The sequence below is a fragment of the Schistocerca piceifrons genome, chromosome 1 (genome assembly GCF_021461385.2).
Source record: "Schistocerca piceifrons isolate TAMUIC-IGC-003096 chromosome 1, iqSchPice1.1, whole genome shotgun sequence".
NCBI classification, from domain to species: Eukaryota; Metazoa; Arthropoda; class Insecta; order Orthoptera; family Acrididae; genus Schistocerca; species Schistocerca piceifrons.
Window position 1 is genome coordinate 1025594361 of NC_060138.1, and position 13966 is coordinate 1025608326.

Below are 13966 nucleotides of genomic sequence, written 5' to 3' on the forward strand. Positions count from 1 at the left end.
CGAGGAGATCACGAAAGAAAAATGAGAGAGATTCGAGCGCGCACGGAGGCTTTCCGGCAGTCGTTGTTCCCGCGAACCATACGCGACTGGAACAGGAAAGGGAGGTAATGACAGTGGCACGTAAAGTGCCCTCCGCCACATTGGGTGGCTTGCGGAGTGTAAATGTCGATGTATGTATGGTCCAAGTTTCATCGAGCTACGTTACTTGAAATTGAGACATCACGAAGGCCACTTTCATATTTAAGTTCTCCACACCACTGTACAAGGTAGAACATCCCTTATAGCCAGACGAATTAGCAAATTTTAGTCTCTTATCGAATTTTGTAACCTACGTAGGTTCGCCACGATGGGAGTACGAGCAGACTGGAGGTGCCTCGCAGCGTCTGTGTTAATCCTGACGTCAGCAGCTTCGCCAGTGGCCGCCAGCTCAGAAGCCGCGACGCCTGCCCGCAGCCCGGCCAGCGCGCCAGCAGGAGAGGCGACGCCCCGGCGCGGCGGCCAGCCGACGCCGCTGGAGTCCGCCGCACAGTGGGCGACGGCGCGCCTCTCGTGGCTGGCGGACGCCGCGCAGGACGCGGCCGACGCCGTGCTGGAACTGCCGCGGCAGCTGCTGCTGCTGCCCATCCGGCTCGGCTACTACCCCGGCCTCAAGGTGCGTAAACGCCGGTGCACCGCACCCGCGTGGCGAAGCTGACAAGGGGGTCATCAGGCCTCCTAACCACGGACTTTAATGAGTCTTTGGTATGAGATTTTCACTCTGCAGCGGAGTCTCCGCTGATATGAAACTTCGTAACCTCCCCCTCACTTATCGACCTAAATGACAATGAAAAATTAAACCGCGAGTACCTAATGGAAATTTGGAGAAAGCAATCGTCACTGAAGTTAATCTGTCGGTAAAGAGGGACGAAAGGGTTACATCTAAATGAAAGGAAAAATGCAAATGAAACTAGTGCAAATTAATTTTGAAAAGGGGTAAAGTTAAAAAAAGAAAGTAAATGTGTGGCCGTTACGTTAACAATTAACTAGCGGTAATTAGATATTTGAGATTTTGGGAAAATTACGGTTGCCAGTCCTAAGGACAATTACTATAGTAACTGAAAAAGAAAGGTTTTTGCACATACAATTAGCACTAAAAGCGTGGCAACTGAAGGTTGTGTGAAAACTGAATGTTTGTCAGAAGTAATAAATTTCGCTACACTCTGACTTAATTTAGCAAAAGAATTAATAAAACCAGAAAATTGAAAGTTAATTTAGTGACTGAAATTAATAGTGAGCTTTCTTTCTGAAGCACATCGAAATTCAGTGAAATACGGTTAGTCTTGGACTACCTCAACAATCATTTCAAAAGCTACTTGAATCTACGCAATTTAGAAATAAGAGATTTAACTTTGAACTTGAATTAAATGATTCTGAACAATTACCAATAGTAAAATTTAGTACGTACCAAGCTGAGCTGCAGTCACAGGTAAGCTAAAATATGGTAACAAAACTCGCACTCTTAATTCGTGCTTGTGTAATCTAAGTATTGTAGCCAGCTATGAATACCTTAACTGAACTTTGAAATTAAAGCAGTGAAATCGAATGATATTACTTTAATACTGGCGGTTGAATTTCAACGTCACTCGGATTCATTTCAGAAAAGGAAGGGACCCTGCTTGGTAATGCAGTTGGGACAATGAGCAACAAAGGTTCATGCTACGTTGCTGTAATTTAGTGAGAAAGATTTAACAGTTTGAAAAGCTGAGGTCTGCCATACAGTTCTAAAACTTTACTTGCTACCAGTCATCCTTGTTGGTTGAGTGAAGGTTTGAAGTCGTCGATCGAGGAGGTGGCGACAGTCACTCATTGTCGGCCGTCGCTGTTGCAGAAGCTGGATGTTGGCGCTCCTTCTTCTCGACACTGTCTCCAGCCGAAACTGGCTCTTGATGTGTGCCAGCTATCGCTTCCTGTCCGCGACACCGTGTCAGAAACTAACATAGCAAGTCGATCGCAATTACATGCTGCCAAATCCCGAAAGCGCGGCAACTCGCGGGAGCGTCACACAACACACCTGCTCCACCGCCCTACTCCAGCCAGACCCCCCTCTGCCCGCCGCTCCACGCGGCAGAGTTAACACCACCAAAGATCCTAAACACTTTGGTTCTCCACACGACCTATCGATGTATTCGTTCGATAGCATAGTTTTCCCTAGGCCAGACCCAGCGTATAAATACAAATAATATTCGCAAAACAAACCAATTATACATCGACATAAATGCATATATATACAAATAGTAAAACAATTACAATATACAAAGACACAGAAACGTCATATCTTCAGGTAACAAAATAAGGAAAAAAAATTATAGTACAATAGATGGAAATAGAAGGATATGCACTTCCGGCGTTACAACTTCCTGGCAGATTAGAACTGCTTGCCGGACCGACACTCGAACTCGGGACCTTGGCCTCTCGCGGGAAAGTGCTCTACCATCTGAGCTACCGAAGCACGACTCACGCCCCGTCCTCACGGCTTTACTTCTGCCATTATCTTGTCTCCTACCTTCCTAGCTTTACAGAAGCTCACGAGATCCTGGCAGAAGTAACGCTGCGAGGACGGGGCGTGAGTCGTTCTTGGATAGCTCAGATGCCAGAGCACTTGCCCGCGAAAGGCAAAGGTCCCGAGTTCGAGTCTTGGTCGGGCACACAGTTTTAATCTGCCAGGAAGTTTCATATCAACGCACACTGCGCTGCAGAGTGAAATTTTCATTCTGGAAACATCCTCCAGGCTGGTGGCTAAGTCATGTCTCCGCTATGTCCTTTTTTCAGGAGTGCTAGTTCTGGAAGGTTCGCAGGAGTGCTTCTGTAAAATTTTGGGGTTAGGAGACGAGATATTGGCAGAAGTACAGATATGAGGACGGGGCGTGGGTCGTGCTTGCGTAGCTCAAATGGTAAAGCACTTGCCTGGGAAAAGCAACGGTTCCGAGTTCGAGTCTCTGTCCGGCGCACAGTTTTAATCTGCCAGGAAGTTTCACTCTTTGTTATGTTGTAGACCAGGGGAACGCGGCTCGCGAGCCATGCTCTGGTTCGCGAACCATAGTTCTCCGCCTGGCTGCACAGTTCTCCCAGGACCAAACCACGCTGTCTGAGTGAAAGGAGGGGGGCAAAGGAGAAATTGCGAACATGCAGTAGCTACATGGCAATGCAATTGCAATTCATTCCACTTGGTTTCGTATTTAATCTTTCTCAAGAATATAAATCACAAGAAAGCAAATTTTAAGCTTTATTTAATTACATTTTGTACGCTGAAGACAAAATGCAATTCTTATCTGGTAGAAAATGTCAGCATGTGGAGATACACAAATTCACAGACTTTTGCAATCAGGTTGCCATGTAATAACTTATTCAATTACATAGTGGAAAAAAATGTCTTTAAGACATGTACATTGATCGGAATAATGCAGCAGTTTTGCAACCTCATTATGGAGACGTGGAAACTCTCCCTGACGAAAAGAATCAAGAGATCCTGGTCCATTTTGACGTAAACGGATTTGTCTTTAAAATGGATATTACATTGCGGATCAATCAGTTACATCTGCAGATGCGCAGGGGCATTTTCAACTGAAATAACGAACAGCCTCGAAAATATGTGTAAGATTGACGGTGTCTTCAGAATGTTTACAAATCTATTCTTGTACTTCTTTCAAGGCCATTATGCTGTTTTTAAACTTCGTGGCTTTTTTTTAAGACAGTGAGCTGAAGGAAATGGACTGTGTTCGTCATAATTCATCCCTTCAACAATGCATTTTTTGTTTTTAAACGCTTCCCTGTCAAATAAGAAGTAAGTTGTGTCTCTCCTTGCAGTGCCTTACTATGGGCAGTGCGCAGTCAAGTCCATTTGTAATGCTAGTTCTGCAGTCTATCCTGGATGTTCTAATTTCCGTTCCTGCACAACTTTTTAGTTCATAAATTCAAAAATCGAGAGTTTTAAATCGTAAAATCATTCCATACATGTCCCTTGACTTAACCAACGTTGTTTGCAGTAATATAATCTCTATACTCTTCGTTCAGTTCCATCGAAAAGTATTGTAAGTGACAGTGTAAAATTGGGTGCAAATTCAGAAATTTTATTATTCATACCACCAATTTCGTCACGTGCACCATGACTGTAAACCTAACACAAAGTGCTTTTTGATGTGCAAAACAATGGATTCCATCTGTCGATCGTTGTAATATTTTGCTCTTTCATTGTCAACTAAACCTTTAAATTCTTTTTACATGGTACAGAAATAGAAAACTTCCAATTCCTGTCGATTATGCGACTGCCTAGAGGCTATTGAGAATTATAATCATTCCCTTGTGTCATTCCCATTAATTTTGAAAAGCTTATGACCGTAGATTGTTAGACTGCCTCTTTTTCTGCAAACAGCCACTGAGTCTGTGAACAGCTTTTATCCCACGAACGAGTAGTAAATGTTTGACAGCGCTGACCCACGATTCTGCCTAACTGAAGAGAGTTGTGCCGACTGAAAAATGTAGCACTACCATCTTATGCCGTGCACATCCAAGCAAAGCCGAAACAGGCCGAGCCTCCACCCGAACGCGGCCCATACAGCCGGCTCCGGTGTGAATTGGCATGTCCTGTGTGGCCCTGTTGTGGAGGGATCTGTCATGAATACCTGGATAACGGCTTTTCAGACGACGGTCCCTAGTTTCCGAGGAAATCGAAGCTTAAGTTCAATACGTGTCTCTTATAACAGCAATTGCACTTTACAATCCAATATTTTAATTACGGACTCTATGTATGACCGTCGTGTAATCCAGTTGGTATCTGCCGTCTTTTGCCGCGCCGTCTGGGGCATCTTGTTGCGGTCCACGCGGCTCCTCCCGTCGGAGGTTCGAGTCCTCCCTCGGGCATGGGTATGTGTGTTGTCCATAGCGTAAGTTAAAGTTAGATTAAGAAGAGTGTAAGCTTAGGGACTGATGACCTAAGCAGTTCGGTCCCATAAGATCTTACCACAGATTTACAATTTACCTCGTCTTTTCCGAGTACAACTCCTCGTCATTTAATTTCCGGACAGCTGTTGCTCTCGCAAACTCGAAATTTTTTGTGATCTCCGACCCGTCTTGCGCCGAGTATCATACGATATTCAGACTCGCTTAACTCTTGTCGTGCTTTCGACTGTCTGTAACAAACCGCCCAGCCGCCACAAAAGCCACATTAAGTTGTAACGTTCGTTCGTTGGTCATACAAGGCACATCTTCGTATGGGACGACCCTTGACGCGACTTCCGGCCACTCAGTTTAACAGCAGCGTGCGCTTTTGCAGAGGGAGCAGGACGAGATTCCGGAGCTGGTGCGCTTCCCCTGCTGGCGGGAGGTGGCGGCGGCGAGGAACTCCTCCGGCGGAGACGTGCCGGGCAGCGTGCACCGGCTGCGGCCGCAGGACATCGCCGTCATCGCCGCGCTGGGGGACAGCATCACCGCCGCCAACGGCGCCATGGCCTACACCGAGGACGAGACGCGCCTCAACTACAGGGGCGTCTCCGCCATGGGAGGTACTGTAAAGTGGGGAAGAACCTCCTCCGTAGCAGGGACCGCTGATGCATATATTAAAAAACTAAAAACCCGCCTCGATTGCAAAAGCAGCACCTAGTGTTAGGTGTTAACCCAGGTTTCGGCGTACATAACTACACCTTCTTCAGAACAACAATAAAACCCACAAGTGCCTAAGAAGACCTTTGTCAATGATTAATAGAACACCATAGCTATACATTTATAAACGAAAAAGAAAAGGAAACACAAACAGTACATATGTTCAAAGTCAAAACCACTACTTAACTTAATGGTGTACGCTCCACCTCACACCGGCCTATGGTAGATGGGCCGTGACCCGCTACAAATGATCGCTCATTTACAAGCCTGACCCGCTACCTATGCACATGGGCAAGACAAGGGAAGTTACTTGAATGCGTATGCGCATACGAATACGAGCAAGTTTATACATGGGTCGAGGCTAAATAGCCCATATCTCCCCAACCGTGGATCAACATACATCAAGAAATGGAATGGAGAGAACAAGAGGCGAACTACACAGGAGATGAAACCTAAAAATAAACGCACACGCTTGCTTATGCTAGTAAAGAAACTTATATATGAAGCTACCTATGACAACAGGAGGAGCTCTTAAAAACTATACCTAAAGCCAGTATTTATCGTGGGGGTGGGGGGGGGGGGGACTGAGGGGACGTAATCTAAAGACGTCGTGGTAATAAAGATATAAGGATAAAACGAGAGATGTTCAACGGGCTAAAATCACATTCATCGTAAAAGGAAAATGGGGATAAAAAGAAAGAAGATGAACAGCTTCACCAACCGCGCTCGCCAATCAGCGCGCGGATATGATAATCCCCAGATCATCAGATTTACATGTATGAAGAACAAAGTAAAGGCGCGAAACCTTCAAGAAATTTTCTATTTCTTAGTAGGAGTTGGTCGTTAAGGATATTGTCTTTAACATGTTGCAGATGCTTAAAGATCTGCATTTCTTCCAAAACATCCAATTTTAAGCCCTTAACCTCGGCATGAAGTAACTCGATATTAACTGGAGGGCTCGGCGCATGAGCCGTTTGCACAAGGTGTTCCGCATAAGTAGAGCCCTTAGTACCGTCACCGCTTCTAATAGAAATATGCTCTTTATACCTGAGACCCTGAGCTCGCCCCGTTTGCCCGATGTAAAATTTTGGACAATCCCCACATGTAATTTTATATACTCCTGATTGGGAAAGTTTATCGCTCTTACTCTGTGAATTAAATTCCTATGTAAACTATTATTACTAGAATAGGCGACTCTGAAATTATGGGTTCTGAGTGAACGCCCAAATTTGTAGCTTATATAGCCTATGTAAGAGATAGATATTGTTGCCACCTGTTTGTCATCTAACGCATCCCCTAGGGTGGAAGACGTAATATTATTTTTATTTATTTTCTTGTTATGAATCTGTCTTACCAACTGAGGCCTATAGGCATTATTTATAGCAATATTCTCAAGTGTAACCAGTTCAGTTTCTACCGCATCTGGTGCAAGAGGGATAGCTATAACTCGATGAATATTAGAATGAAAAAAGGCCATCTTATGGGCGTACGGATGGGCCGAGTCTGCAGGTATAATATTATCGGAAAACGTATTTTTCCGAAAAATATTAAATTCAATGAGGTTGTTAACCACAGTTAAAGTGAGGTCCAAAAAATGCTAATGCATATCTTTGCAGTGGCAGTCAGCTCTGAGGTAGCCGCTTCGAATATTCGTGGAGGAAGACTTCATCACTAGTATTTGCCCAAAAAAGCGGAGGAGAGATCGGGTCGTAACGTTCCAAATGGTTTGTTAGTTACATACTCAACATATCGTATTGACAGCAATTCATGAAGTGGAAAGTATCAACAGAACAAACATGGGACACATATTAAAAACAGCGCTAGCCATTTAGAGATTTTTTCAGTATAAGTGACTAATTATTTCTGTTTGAGGAATCAATGGTACAGAAGTTGTTGAGAAGAAACATCTTTAACCAACATTTGGAAACGCTTATCCTGTCAGGAATTTTATTTCCATTAGTAGATTGTCACAGTGATCCAAAAAAAAAAAAAAAAAAAAAAAAAAAAAAAAAAAAAAAAAAAAAAAAAAAAACTGGTATAGGCATGCGCATTCAGAAATACACAATGTGGTCAAAAGCATCCAGACACCCCCAAAAACATACGTTTTTCATATTAGGTGCATTGTGCTGCCACCTTCTGCCAGTGCCGGGATGGTTCCTTTGAAAGGGCACGGCCGATTTCCTTCCCAATCCTTCCCTAACCCGAGCTTGCGCTCCGTCTCTAATGACCTCGTTGTCGACGGGACGTTAAACACTAACTACCTACTACCTACCTACCTTCTGCCAGGTACTCCAGACCTCAGTGGTCATTAGACATTGTGAGAGAGCAGATTGGGGTGCTCTGCGGTACTCAAGGACTTCGACCGTAGTCAGGTGATTGGGTGTCACTTGTGTCAGACGTCTGTAAGCGAGATTTCCACACTCCTAAACATCCCTAGGTCCACTGTTTCCGATGTAATAGTGAAGTGGAAACGTGAAGGGACACGTAAAGTACAAAAGCGTACAGGCCGACCTCTTCTGTTGACTGACAGAGACTGCCAACAGTTGAAGAAGGGTCGTCATGTGTAATAGGCAGAAATCTATCCAGACCATCACACAGGAATTCCAAACTGCATCAGGATCCACTGCAAGTACTATGATAGGTGGGAGGCGAGAAAACTTAGATTTCATGGCCGAGCGGCTGCTCATAAGCCACACATCACGTCGGTAAATGCCAAACGACGCCTCGCTTGGTGTAAGAAGCGTAAACATTGGACGACTGAACAGTGGAAAAACGTTGTGTGGAGTTACGAATCACGGTACACAATGTGGCGATCCGATGGCAGGGTGTGGGTATGGCGAATGCCCGGTGAATGTCATCTGCCAGGCCAGCCACGGTGGCCGAGCGGTTCTAGGTGCTTCAGCCAGGAACCGCGCAACTCCTACGGTCGCAGGTTCGAATCCTGCCTCGGGCATGGATGTGTGTGATATCCTTAGGTTAGTTAGGTTTAAGTAGTTCTAAGTTCTAGGGGACTGATGACCTATGATGTTAAGTCCCATAGTGCTCAGAGCCATTTGTCATCTGCCAGCGTGTGTAGTGCCAACAATAAAATTCGGATGTGGTGGTGTTATGGTGTGGTCGTATTTTTCCATCCAGGGGGCTTCCACCCTTTGTTGTTTTGCGTGGCATTATCACAGCACAGGCCTACATTGATGTTTTAAGTACCTTCGTGCATCCCACTATTGAAATGCAGTTCGGGGATGGCGATTGCATCTTTCAACACGATCGAGCACCTGTTCATAATGCACGGCCTGTGGCGGAGTGGTTACACGACAATAACATCCCTGTAATGAACTAGCCTGCACGGAATCCTGACCTGAATCCTATTGAATGTCTTTCGGATGTTTTTGAACGCCGACTTCGTGCCAGGGCTCACCGACTGACATCGATACCTCTCCTCAGTGCAGCAGAATGGGCTGCCATTCGCCAAGAAGCCTTCCAGCACCCGATTGAACGTATGCCTGCGAGCGTGGAAGCTGTCATCGGGGTTGAGAGTGGGCGAGGATTACCCTTGGAGGCCACCACGAACTTGTAAGTCATTTCCAGTCAGGTGTACGGATACTTTTGATCACATAGTGTGTGTAAACAGGCTGAATACGGCGCTGCGGTCAGCAACGCCTATCTAAGACGAAAAGTGTCTAGAGCAGTTGTTAGATCGGTTACTGCTGCTACAATGGCAGGTTATCAAGATTTAAGAGCGTTTGAACGTGGTTTTATAGTCGGAACACAAGCGACGGGAAATAGCGTATCCGAGGTAGCGATGAAGTGGGGATTTTCCCGTACGACGATTTCACAAGTTTACCTTGAATATCAGGAATCCGATAAAACATCAAATCTCTGACATCGCTGCGGCCGGAAACAAATCCTGCAAGAACGGGGCCAACGACGACTGAAGAGATTCGTTCAACGTGATAGAAGAGGAACCCTTCCGAAAATTGTTGCAGATTTCAATGTTGGGCCATATACAAGTGTCAGCGTGCGAACTGTTCAACAAACATCATCGATATGGGCTTTCGGAACCGAAGGCCCACTCGTGTACCCTTGATGACTGCACGACACAAAGCTTTACGCCGCGCCAAGGCCCGTCAACAACGACATTGGACTGTTGATGACTGAAAGAAGTTGCCTGGTCGTACGAGTCTAGTTTCAAATTGTATCGAGCGGATGGACGTGTACAGGTATGGAGACAACCTTATGAATCCGTGGACCCTGCATGTCAGCAGAGATCTGTTCAAGCTGATAGAGGCTATGCAATGGCGTGAGGCGTGTGTAGTTGGAGTGATAAGGGACCCCTAATTCGTCTAGATACTACTCTGACAGGCGACACGTACATAAGCATCCTGTCTGATCACATGCATCCATTCATGTCCAATGTGCGTTTCGGCAGACTTGAACGATTCCAGCAGGACGATGCGACACCCCACACGTCCAGAATTGCTACAGAGTGGCCTCAGGAACACTCTTCTGAGTTTAAACACTTCCGCTGGCCACCAAACTCCCCAGACATGAACATTATTGAGCATATCTGGATATTCGATATGGCTATCTCTCTGCCAGCCAGTGCGGACCAGATGTGTTTAGTGGAACATTGTGATGGAGGAGGAGGGTGTTTGAGCTCTCAAACGCTGATGCGTACAAGACCACGGATATATTTATCGCTACCATTTATTACTTCACTATCATGCTGACACAGTTAGAAATTTGACACAACCATGAAACAGTGGATTATTGAAACCAGCTGATGACAAAACAACTAAATGACACACGAAAGACCTCATTGTTTTACAAAAATATATGTGTAATTTCTTCACTTCTGTTATTGTAAACCAACACGAATTCTCATTTCACCAACTATCGATGACCGATAAACAGTTACAGAATTCTGTGGAAAAAGCCTGCAGGTACTTGTATATTGCAGTAGATACGAAAGTTTCGCAAGTTAACCATGTGACTGAATAGTCTCCGCCGGCCGGAGTGGCCGAGTGGTTCTAGGCGCTAGAGTCTGGAACCGCGCGACTGCTACGGTCGCAGGTTCGAATCCTGCCTCGGGCATGGATGTGTGTGATGTCCTTAGATTAGTTAGGTTTAAGTAGTTCTAACTTCTAGGGGACTGATGACCTCAGAAGTTAAGTCCCATTGTGCTCAGAGCCATTTGAACCATTTTTTTGAATAGTCTCCTCTTTGTGTGTTACCATTAGCTATAAACTATTTCGATATATCTAATGGAGGTGGTTTTGTACAGCTTTAATGAATATTAAGAACCCCATTGTGCAGCATACAGCTGTTACGGTATATTTTATTACGGACGATCGGCTTCAGTCTGAGATCAGCGTCTTCGAGTCCAAAACTTATCGGAACTATGCATCTGCGTGATTATAGTAGCATTACCAGACGACCATATTCCTTCATTACCGTTAGCCCCATTAGGTATAACATATACCCACACAGCCGTTAATCTCACAGTTAACGGCTGTGAGGGAAAATGAACACAATGTCATACAGCTAATAGTAATGATGGAACCCTGTACGTCTGATAATGGTATTATAATTACGTAGATGTATAGCTGAGATGGTTTTTAGATCGGATGATGGTCTGATCATAGATATAAATTGGCTACGTGTAATAAAATATACCATTACAGCTGGTTTCGGTATCTTGAGCCTTTATAAGATACTGTGGATGTTATGAATAGTTCTTTGAGTCAGAATAGGATGCCCCTGGAGGCAGAAGCACCACATTCATTTTCTCGCGACTGGAGGTATATAGAAATGTCTCCTAAGTTTAAAGAAAAAATCAGTATGTTAGATACATTTCATATCCAGCAGTGCATAATCTAACATGCGAGAAATATAAACTCACAGCGACTCCTATTATTTATTGCAAACTATTTGAATTTCGTGCGGTGACTTACATAATTTCGTAATATCATTATAAATACAGCCTTTAGCGGAAAGATAGGCAGTTCACTATGAAGTTGACAAATTACTCTATAAAGTGTGAAAAAACCATTTTTTTACCGAATAAATTCTTTACAGTTGTGTGAGAAAGATTGCACAACAGCCAGTGGGTGTATTACGTCTTCTCCTGCTAATGCTGATGCGTTAAAAGATCGCTGATAGTTGTAGTGGGTAGGACGCAGCAGCTTTGCTCGTCTATCTCAACCAGCCATTTACACTTCGAAGTCGATCGTTGTGAGGGTTCACCTTACACCAACTTGACCAAGTGCAGATCATTTTCCTTCTGGTGTTGTATTTTTGAATATCTGTGTTATCCTCTAACTCATCTGGATCATTGACAGCAAACTTCATAAACGAATGTACTGAGATACTGTGCCTAATTCTTCTAGCTACTTAAGGAGGAGCCTGCAAGATAATGATTATTTAAAACCATAGTAACACACTCTAATCACTTTCTTTTGTTCGATGGTTACACTTTCCTTAAATAAAACTTTATCCCAGAATATTATTCCGTAAGACAAAAAATGGTTCAAATGGCTCTGAGCACTATGGGACTCAACTGCTGAGGTCATTAGTCCCCTAGAACTTAGAACTAGTTAAACCTAACTAACCTAAAGACATCACAAACATCCATGCTCGAGGCAGGATACGAACCTGCGACCGTAGCGGTCTTGCGGTTCCAGACTGCAGCGCCTTTAACCGCACGGCCACTTCGGCCGGCTCCGTAAGACATCATGAATGAAGATATGGGAAATATGTTAACTGACTTCTACATCCACAAAGTTGGCAATTGTTCTTCTTGTGACAGAAGTATCCGAATCTAAACACTTTGGCAGGTCTTCTATGTTATTTTTCCAGTTTAAATTTTCATCATACGAGCCCAGTATTTCACGTAATGATAAAGGTGCCACTGGACACGAAACAGGATAACATATAGCTTGTGTAGCCGGTAATGTGGACAGCAGCCGTTACGTTTCGCACTTATCAAGGACGGAGGCTGTGCGTTGCCTATGGGGTCTCCATGATGTCTTTCAGCAAGGCAACACGAGAGCACATGTTGCCCGTGCTGCCCTGACTAACGGATACAGAGTGTGTTCCACTACTGTCGTGGGCAGCTGTACCGCAGATCTCCCAGCAATTATAAACACTTAGACACGCCATCAGTCACCAGCTAGTATGACTTATAAACTTTTTCATAGATCTGAAACAGCGCTGAAAGTAGTATCCGATCTCAATTTCACGTGATGCTCAGTCCGGTTGCCGCCATTTTGCTCTCTCTACTAAATTTCGGTCAATTTGTCCAAAAATCACCTCAAAATTAAGTGATGGATTCTTCCTACTGTACTGTTTACAGAACAAGAAAAAAGTTATTTTTATCCTTCGTGGTGATAGGGTTTTAATGGTCATCAGTACACCTGTAAAAGATGCGACCTATTTAAAAATAATTTCTTCAGCAGAGGCCTGCGCGACCGCTACGGTCGCAGGTTCGAATCCTGCCTCTGGCATGGATGTATGTGTTGTCCTCAGGTTAGGTAGGTTTAAGTAGTTCTAAGTTCTAGGGGACTGATGACCTCAGAAGTTAAGTCCCATAGTGCTCACAGCCATTCGAACCATTTTCAGCAGAGGCCATATTTTAAAGTATTTCGTTACTGAGAAACCCAGACGTAAGTACAAGTAGTGAGCTTGGAAAACCCCAACATACAGGGATTTTAGAAAAATCTCAAAAGGTTGTAAGGGTTGATTGGTTGGTTGGTTGACTTGCGGGACGGGACGAAACAGCAAGGCCATCGGTCCCATCGGATTAGGGAGGGATGGGGAAGGAAGTCGGCCGTGCCCTTACAAAGCAACCACCAAGGCATTTGTCTGAAGCGATTTTGGGAAATCACGGAAAACCTAAGTCAGGATGGCCGGACGCGGGTTTGAACCATCGTCCTCCCGAATGGGAGGCCAGTCTGCTAACCACTGCGCCACCTCGCTCGGTGCTTGTAAAGAAAATGCAGGATATGTTGCACTGAAAAACAGTTGTTAAGACAAAACATCGATTCGTTTCCGAGCTAATTAGCACTGAAGTTAACAAATTCAAGTGCCCCTCCAAATACAGTGTGCGTCGTTCTCATAGCATAGAAGGCAACGGACGAGACTGTTAAGCCTTTGATTCTGGGTCAGTCAGTACTACCGTCCCATGTCTAATTTTGTATTGCTTTCTTGTTCGGTTTTCCGACCGAGCGAGGTGGCGCAGTGGTTAGCACACTGGACTTGCATTTGGGAGGACGACGGTTCAATCCCGTCTCCGGCCATCCTGATTTAGATTTTCCGTGATTTCCCTAAATCGCTT

The 13966-nt window shown here is 44.7% G+C and overlaps 1 protein-coding gene across 1 annotated transcript in view; it reads left to right on the forward strand.

The window, feature by feature from the left end:
* The first annotated feature begins 346 nt into the window (after positions 1–346).
* Positions 347–13966, forward strand: part of LOC124777326 (phospholipase B1, membrane-associated-like) — a 61744-nt gene continuing 48124 nt past the window's right edge. Inside the window, exons 1-2 of the mRNA XM_047252689.1 lie at positions 347–652; positions 5309–5537. Coding sequence (XP_047108645.1) covers positions 347–652; positions 5309–5537 — 535 coding nt within the window. The remainder of the gene's footprint in view (positions 653–5308; positions 5538–13966) is intronic.